The 9,440-nt window shown below is 40.7% G+C and overlaps 1 protein-coding gene across 2 annotated transcripts in view; it reads right to left on the bottom strand.

Moving 5' to 3' along the window:
* Window positions 1-5,442: 5,442 nt before the first annotated feature.
* KIF1B (kinesin family member 1B) overlaps window positions 5,443-9,440 on the bottom strand; it is an 86,597-nt gene continuing 82,599 nt past the window's right edge. For both annotated transcript variants that reach the window (XM_010296764.1, XM_010296765.1), the window contains 5 exons: window positions 8,932-9,053; window positions 8,020-8,169; window positions 7,318-7,510; window positions 6,583-6,701; window positions 5,443-5,766 (listed from right to left, as the gene is read on the bottom strand). In XM_010296764.1, coding sequence (XP_010295066.1) covers window positions 5,724-5,766; window positions 6,583-6,701; window positions 7,318-7,510; window positions 8,020-8,169; window positions 8,932-9,053 — 627 coding nt within the window. In that variant the 3' untranslated portion in view covers window positions 5,443-5,723. The remainder of the gene's footprint in view (window positions 5,767-6,582; window positions 6,702-7,317; window positions 7,511-8,019; window positions 8,170-8,931; window positions 9,054-9,440) is intronic.

Below are 9,440 nucleotides of genomic sequence, written 5' to 3'. Positions count from 1 at the left end.
CCGGGGCGGCGGGGCAACGGCGCCTGGTCCGTCCTTTCTCGCCTCGAATTGTGCAGAAGTCGGTGCCTGAAATGCAGCTCTTGAAACATCTGCCTAGGCTGCAGCCAACACCCCGGATAGCGCGGCTACCCCTTCGTCACGGAGGTGCCCTAGAATTGGGGCAGAAGGAAGCTTCGGAAACATGCCCAGCTCGCAGCATGAAGTTTAAAATGAGGTTTAAGAGCAGGCAGCTAGTTTCATACCTTTGCTCCACGACAGTCAGATGCACCATCAAGAGAAACCTACATTTTAAGCACATTTACTTTCTATTAGGGGCACGTTCTAAACATGAAGACCGGCAGCAATATCCCATCAAACTTTGGGTCCACCTTATTTTGGGGCATGAAAAGAGACTGCAACGGCAGCAAGAAGCAAGACATCCGCAATGGCTTTTTGAGATAAAGAACAAATCTAGCCAGCAGCCCGAGAGAAGTATTTTGCCATCATGCAAGTGTTTTACAGTTACAAGAGGTGTTTGACAGCAAGAGGCAGCCCATTTTTGTGTGGCTTAAATGCTTTGGGAATGCCCCCACCGTAACTTTTAAAAGCTACAAAGAACTTTCCGCTTTCAGAGCAAGACAACAGTGGTTCACCGGGATTCCCTGACACATCTTTGTCCACAGAGCTGGTACCTTATACTTTGCTGTTGGGTTTCGGTGATTTGATTTCCCATGCTTCCTGTCATTTTGAACATCAGCCCCAGATTAGCAAGTTCAGTACTGGCAGCACATTATGACACTCTCATTTTATGACACTCCTGTTTTATCTTTCAAGCAACGAGTCTTTGGAAAGCATCTGAAAACTACTTAGAAATGCTGCATAGCACATCAAAGGGAAAAGGATGAGGAAGGATAAGAAGAGCTCATCTTTCTCAAGAACAAGAGAAATTTCTTTTCAGAGAGGCATAAGCTTGTTCAGTACAGGTTTCAAAAACAAGTAATCAATATAAGATACTAGTAACTGAATCATAATAAAAGGAGCACACATTATATCTGCTAATGCACTGGTTGTACCTTTATTGTTTCACCTCGATCACTAACAATTCAGTGGTGCAAGGTTACCATACACAGTTAGATATCTGCATTGCACACCTACGGCTATACAGCAAATGATCAGAATTAGTACAAATACATGAACTATATTTACATTTTGTATACTTAAGCTCCAAATATCAGATATATTTACAAAATAAAATAAGAAAATGAAAACCTGAAATTAATGTACAGTGTTGCTGATACACTCCTTCGCTGGGATGAAATCAGTTTGCAAAGATACTTGTTCAAGAAGGCCACTTATACAGCATATACCTTGTATACCTTGTGTACAGAGAGAGATTAAACAGGGAAATGGGGACCATAATTTTTTTTTTAAAAAAGTATGTATTTCAGTGCAACAGCATGTCTAACGTCCAAATTCAAGAACCTTAATCAACTGCACATGAAGTATGAACAAGCAGAGTGGAAAATTAAGAACTGATCCTGGGAAGTGCTGATCATTGAAGACTCCCTCTGCTTCTAGTCCCTGGTTTCAGGGCAAGCAAGAGGTAGCTCAGTACTGCTCCGGATCAGGCCGCTAACTTGGCAACATTAAGAACTGAAGAGTTATAACTTCCACACCCTCAGTTTTCTGAATACATAGCTGATCCTGTTAATTTAAAAACTGTTCCAAATAACATTGGACACAACCATCTGGTTAGTGTTGGACTAGTTTTGATTTCAAATACTTAGAACGCATAAATGGCCTTCTGAACAAAAGCAAAGTCAATCCTGTTCTTGAACAGCTGATGTTTTTAAACAAGGAAGCACAAAATTAACACATTCCTTCTACATACAGTACAGTTCAGACCACATATTGGGGTTATTTAACCACAATGGAGAGATGCAACACACGCATGGTAGAGACCCATTTTGAAGTACATTCAGGAAACCGTTCCGGAGCAGCATTAGTATCCTTCTTTGAGCAGCAGGTTAACAGCTGCAACTTCAACAAAAACACCCACTACGGTATAAACGAACACAAACTAAGGCTGTGCAAGAGTACCAGAAAGATGTATATGCATAGGCAGTATTAGTTGATTGTATAGTACCAATGGGTGTTATTCCAAAGCTAATCCTCTTATCTAATGTGCAATTAATTACAGATGTATAAATATACATTACATAAAATTAAATCCCTGTAAATTAGATAACAAGCAGCAAAAAGTAAAGTCTTTGCTTTGAAATACCCTGCTAATCAGTAATAAAGACTATTAGACACTGGTCAAAAAAAACCCCTTTCTCAGTGGTCTGGAGATAATATTCCCTTCCCTTCTGCATCCCAGAACATAGGAATCTTCTTTAAAAAGGTATTGAAAGTGCATTTCTAAAATACAGTATAGGAGGTTTAGTTTCATTTTAAAATATCCAGGAAGCTTCAATATCAACGACATGTTTTTTTCAATGGACAAAAAAGATAATTTTCTCCTTCCTTTTAGTGAGGAACACAAAAAACCCAAGCTGCAGCACAGTTTCACAGTCATTCTCTCCAGGAAATGCCTATCAAGTTTACTACTAGTGCTTATGCTCAATGGGCTGGCAGGCCCACAGCATGATGCCTTGTCTGCAGTGCTGAGTCCCAAGAGCTGTTTGACTCCAGGACTTCACGTACATGCAGCAGGTAACCAAGGGTGGGTTTTTAAACATCAAGAGAAGGCAGCTTAGCACACTTTTCCCTTCTTGCTCTGTTTCTAAGAAGAAATTTCTAACACATTGGGCTAGATCAAAAAAGCTTTGAAGTGAATGAAAATCCACTTTTTTTTTGCTTTGTTATCCTTTGAAAGAAAATTTGAATTTATTTCAGTTCAGCTTTAAGTAGGGAAACTGGTGTCTCAAACTAGGCTTCAGTAATTGGTGAAAAACTAAATGTATGCCTTTATGTCAGACCTGAAAATAGTAATGCCCGTTTGAACTCCACACAACAAGAATCTATTTTGTCACAGATAATGCAGCTTTAAGCAATACTGATGCTTAAAATCAGAATTTTGCTCTTCTGATGATCTGTTATCCACATAGACATCAAGTCATCAGAAGCTGCTTGGAGTCTTTCGATAGAAGAGTAACATTTACACAACACAGCTGTAACATTTCCAGCTCTGTATAAAATAAGCATCTCTTTCTTCCCACTTTTAAAGCACGATCCCTTAATCATGTTTCTATGCAATGCTTATATTCCCTTAGTTAATCTTCTGGCTTATCCAAAGCAAAGACTTAGCAAACTAGTTTTCTTCTAGTTAAAAGAAAGATAAAAATTAAAATGCTCTGTGTGTCACAAAATACCACCACCTAAATCGCTACCCCTCCTCAAACTGGTTCCACTTTCCTTATAAATGGTGGTGATAGCAGCAACAACTTCACGTTTAATATTAACTTAATTCTTGACATAGGCTTAGCCCCAGCTTGGGGAGCCTTCTTGCAGCACTAGCAGTCTTACTTATCTGCACACTGGAAGTGCATTATCATCCATTGCGTAACAAAGGAATATCATCACTGTATTAAGAGTCACACACAATTAAACAAGACAAAAAACTGAAGAGGAAAAAAACCCCAAACATCCCTATTATGCTCCTGGGTTCCCAGGATGCTCCCTCACTCTGGTTTCCAGTTCTGAAATAAATTTGAGGACCACAGGAGATAGCATGAGCACATGATTTAGCTTGAGTAGTATCTCGAAATATATAAAGATATGTCCTAGCAAGTGTCAGACTCCATTTCCCTGCTCCTTTGCCACCCATGCTTTTAGGTCTCATTATGCATTGCACTTTACGGAAGAATGAAAACCCCATAAAGCTAAAAAACTGCCCAACTGACACCAGTCCCATGTACACTTTTGGCCACAGAACTTCCAAGGCATGGCATGACCTGCTGACGAATGAGCTGAATTAAAATGACCTTCTTGAGCTGGAGTGTGCCTAAATGTGCCTACTGTAATAGTACAACAAAACCCTTTCATCTCTCCCTTGAGAGGTTGGAACCTCAGGATGAAACTCCTGTACATTCCCCAGGATCACAGCTAGCCCTATCAGTGCCCAAGGTAAGTCAAGAAAGTAGAGCACGGCAGTCTGAAACATAGTAAAAACAAACACCCCCCCCCCCGCAATAGAAACATAAAAAAAACAAACCCCCCCCCCCCCCGCAACCTCCCTGAAAACATAACTAAGAAAGAGGAGTTCACTTCTCAGAAAGGAAATCCATTCTGCTTTCCTTTCTTGGGGCAAGGACCAAAACTTCGGCCACAAGGAGAACTTACACTGGAGGTCAAGAACTAACACCACACAGCTGATCTCCCAGAAGCCAGTTACCCCACTAACCAGGACCAGGTCCACTTGACCCATCTTTCCAGGAAGGATTAATTCTGAAGTTAAAACTAACTAGGGGGTTTCAGCTGATGAAAATTGTAGCAGGGAAATTAGGGGACATTCAGCAGTTATTCCAAAAGGATGCGACAGTGTCCTGCTGTTCCCTGGAGAATACTGCAAGTGCTAGGTCTAGAAAGTATTTAGAAGACAGGGGATGCTTCCCCCATGAACAGATGGGATGTCATCTGAGTATTACAGATAAAGGATGCATGCATAAAGCAGACCTTTCAGAATGATGCCGTAGAGCAGTCTATCCTAACATACCGATGACAACCGTCAATCTCTTCCAAGAGAGGCGAGAACTGTTGCGACAGGAACTCTGAAGTCAGGACTAAAAGCAGGAAGAGGAGATATCGCCCTCCCGTGGTGATCTCCGGAAAACGCTCTAGGGAACAACCACCCTGTTCCGCTTCTGCTTAACACTCTCCATCTGTCAAGTACGAGGCTGAGCAACGAAAACTTCAGGGATTATATCTAGTATTTCAGTGGGGTTTTTTCCTCACATCACACAAGTTCTGTCTCCCCAACTTAGTTCAGAGGCAGAGTGAGAGTTAATGTTCTTTTAAGCCAAGCAGTGTTCACCTGCAACCCCACAGCAAGAGTTTAAAGGCAGATTATTCTAGCCAGCCCCTCTTGGTTTGTTCCCTATCTTTTTCCAGGTCATGCCTTAGCCTGTTGGACCCTGGAAACTCAAAAACTTGCACCAAATCCAAAATCCAGTCCGCCCAGATAGATTTGTCCAATATCACCTTTCAACAGAGTTTAAATTAGAGGCTGGATCCAGAAAGCCTGAGGAGCTATTGCAGTTCCTGGCTGGGTAATGTCTACATAGAAGAATTTCTTTCCCTGGCATTAGAACTTTGCCCTGAGGGAACCAATGACTACTGCCAAGTCACAAATTGAGTGAAAAACTTGCAGCAGTCTAGACAGACAACAATGGACAGTGGGACAGACACCAAAAGGTCAGTTGGAATGGGAAAACAACTTGTTATAAGAATTTTTTTTTTTCTTTTTTAGAGTTGTGCATAATCACTTAAGTTTTTTCTTTTTTTTTTTCTTTCCCTTTTTTATGGGCACATGCTACTAGTACAATTCTCAGTACAAGTGAAAAGAAACAAGGTAGGGTTAGAATACCTAGAAAATGTGCTGAAGGAGTTGGGAAGGTAAGGGATGTTAAGCCACAGGATTACATACAAGAGAAACTGTCAAGAATCACAAAGAGAAAATGAGAGGTAACACTTGATCTATCAGAAGGTGAGTTAGGGAGAACAGATGAGAACATTACATGGACTCAGTACTTCAGCTGGCCCGTGCGTCTTCGAGCCAGTTTTGACCTGCACAAGAAAAATAAAGCAGTATTTGTTGAATTCTGGAAGTTTGTTTTTCTTCCCTCCCCCAGTTTGTCCACCTTTTTTTTTTTTTTTTTTTTAGAAAAAATCCTTTCATAGAGTCTGGGTTTAGCCCACAGGTTTAGAAAGTAAAACTTATCAAGGCCTATACCGAGAAAGACTTCTCACGCTTCTGCTGTGCTCCTTTAAAGGAAGACAGGATCTTGTAAGGACTGCACTGCTACGAAATTATTTGACACTGTGTAGTACTAGCTTAGTGGGGTTTTTGTCAGTTTTTTTGTTTTGTTTTTTAACTGAAAGGAAGAGCTACTGTAGCATCGTTAAGATCTCTCCAGCAAGCAGGGGATGTCTGTGACCCGTGTTAAAGGGGTTTCTAGAGAAATTCAAAAAAGGGAAGCGAATGAGAATTTCTGCTTTAGTTCACAATCAAGAGAATGAAAAGGCAGTCCAGACCCGCCTGCACAGAGGCAGTAAGAAGCTTTCTAAATCTCTAAAACAGCAATACAAGGAAACCATTTTGTGGCCTCCAAATGTAGTATTGCATAAAGCATACCACACATGTTCAAACTGGATGCATCTGTTAAGAATGTCACAAGCCAAAGCAACAGCATTTCCAGAAATACAGCGCTTGTTGATTTTTTTTCTTTTTGTTGCTGCCTCCCCCCTTCTTCACTTCACCCATCTCATCAAAATTCTTCAGAACAAGATTGAATTCTGTGACAAACTATCTGCCTCCTCGCTTATGACTATCACACTATCTTTATGCTTTGCGGCACTGTCTGCCCAGGAACTGCCTCTTACCTTATTGTGCCAGCAAGAAGTGGATTGAAGGCATATAACCAGTCATTCATGTCTTTGTCATTGATGGCCTGGAGCAGGACCCCACGATGCTTTGTGCATACACCAAATGTGTTGGGTGTCTGAAACATTAAGAACAATTTAAAATACTCGAGCATACAAGCACAGTTGCTGATGCACACTTCCTCTTTAAGGAAGCGTTGGCTATGTCACATTCCTAATTACCCCAAGACTTTCCTTTAAGTTTCAGTGGTTATTTCCAGGATATTATTAGTCAGTCAAATGGAACATCTACAAAATGGAGTTTTAACTCATGAGTGTGGACTTCAAGAGCTGCTGAGATGGACCAGTAAAGTTAACCCGATTCCTTCCAGGATGTTTTGGTTTTTGGTGTGTTTTTTTTTTTTTTTTTTTTTTTTAAACACACACACACAGAGTCCCCCAAGGCACCACACAACTCAAACATACAGGGTGATGGTACCAACACAAGCTCATAAAAGCACATATGAAGTGTAACAGCAGTCAGTTCCAGTCTCTTGTAGAGCTGTGTCCAAAACATAAGGAACCCTGTTCAAACTGGGAACTTTGTGGGCAGAATCATGAGATGCCAGACATTCTCCAAGACACAGATACGTTTTCCTTGGACCAGAGATGACACACAGGATGGTACGGATGCACTACTACCTGTAGTAGTAGTGTCTGCTCTATGGGTAAATAAACAATAGCTCTCAGACTGACCTTTACCATTGCCTGTTGATCCTCACTGTATTCCACCTGAGCTGTGGATAAGTTTATGATTCCTCTTTCTACAGGATCTTTGTCACTGTTGTAAATAAAAACATAGGGACGGCGAACCACCACAAAGTGCTTAGCCCAGGAACTGGAGAGTGGCTCCTTGAAGTGGAGGTATCCTTTCTTTGAGACCACAGAGCTGGAAAAAAGAAAGAACACAAAACAAACACAGGAATACATAAAGAAACAGGAATACACTTTCCCCTAAACAAGGCCATTACTGACTACTCCCATTAACTGCAAAACACTGTATAAAACACTTGGTCTTTAACACTTTTTGTCTGTAACAAAATTATGAAAAGTTCTTCTATAGCAAGCTGAAATATGTGTTCAAGAATTATGAAAAAGTCTGACAGAAAAAAGGACCCACAAAGATCTCTACTTCAGTGAACTTCATCCATGGTTTTGATGATAACAGACATTATACTTAAGTCACTGTAAATCCTGTTCATTAAGCAGATGCAGGGAATGAATGCTGCAGAGAACAAATATCAACACGACCTTCATCAGTCCTGCCTCCATCATAGAGGACTCTGCAGTTCTGCTATCACCTGTTTAATTTACCTTCCTCAAATGAAACTACAAGTCTCACAAAGCCTTTGTGACAACTCTCAAGAAGCCATGATCACACAACAACAGAAAACTTACCCTGGTCTGATCTCCTCAATATCAGGAACGAGGTTTAGGAATTCATTCTTTCCAGCTCTGGCAAGATAGGAAGTTTCTACTGTAGGAATTAGCTGGAACTGTTCCACCTCATGACAGGGACTGGAGGCACGAGAATTTGCTTCTGGTGTCCTTTAAGAAAACAAAAGCAGAGAAAGAAAAGTAAATCACAACAAACCAACTGAATGTGACAACAGAATTTAAAGTGCATCTACAGTCTAGCCTGTCTAACAAGTTTCATCCTCCAGATCAGATTTTTTGTATGACATTGGGATGCTTTTGTACAATATCAAACAGCATTTCCCTTGAAACCTGTGAAATAAAACTTATAATAACTGCTAATAAGTTTTCTTCCTGCTACTTCTCCCTTGCTTCCCTTGCCAATCACAGTCACAACACAGATGTATGTCTTACTATGGTTTGATTTAAAATGCACTCCTCCTCTCAGGGATGTTAAACTGAGAAGGTACAAATTACATGTCTTTCACTATGTAGTTATTCCCGATTTCATCAAAAATATCTGCTATAGATAGAGCTAAGAAAGATAAACAGATTACTGGCCAAACTTGTTTATACTGGTTGTTGTTAGTAGGTCTTTTTACCAGACCTCTGAAAAAAATGTGGACTCTACACACTGAAGATGCATTGGTCACTGGAATGACGGGCATCTGACTGCTTTCAGCACAAAGGGAAAAAAACCACTTCAAAAGAACAAAATGGGCAAAAATAATTGTGCAGCGATTGGAGAAGATAAGGCATGGGGGCTGTATGAAGAAACACCTGAAAGTAGGGAAAAGGAAAAAGGGGGAGAAAAAAAATGGTCAGAAAACATAGCAAAGACAGGTTTGTGAAGCACTGAGGAGTAACATTTTTCTATTAATACCCTATACTTACTTCTGATCAATTGAATTGCATCTTGAATCCACCAGAGAAGGGCAGGTAGATGAAGGTGTGAGGGTAGCACTGCTGAAACTCGACACTGATGGGTCCCGCCCAATTGGAGAAATATCTGACAACTGCAAGGACAAAGAGAGGCAAAAATATTACAGAAGAGGGGTTTTTTGTAGCTAGTGTTGAGGCCTGGCTAGAACATGGCATTCAGCACGTGGAAGGCTCAGATAATAGACAGGCATTCCTATCAGCCCCTTCCCTACCCTGCAGTCAAATTTTTGCACACAACGATCTTAAACCCATCTGGGGGTGAAAATACAATGGCACTTCTGTAGACACAGCTTGTTATTAATGTCCTTGTGTTTTGTTATTATAATTAATAACACTTCTGATTATTCACACCCTGACTTCCTCGATAGAATATTAGACTATACAGTTTGCAACTTGGTGTCCCCTGTGCCTACAGTCAGCATTTTTAAAAGAGCCAATTTTGTCCTTTTACATAGGGAAAG

Source organism: Phaethon lepturus, unplaced genomic scaffold (genome assembly GCF_000687285.1).
Source record: "Phaethon lepturus isolate BGI_N335 unplaced genomic scaffold, ASM68728v1 scaffold13811, whole genome shotgun sequence".
NCBI classification, from domain to species: domain Eukaryota; kingdom Metazoa; phylum Chordata; class Aves; order Phaethontiformes; family Phaethontidae; genus Phaethon; species Phaethon lepturus.
Note: the sequence above shows the minus strand (reverse complement) of the source record. Positions and strands in the feature narration are given on the sequence as shown.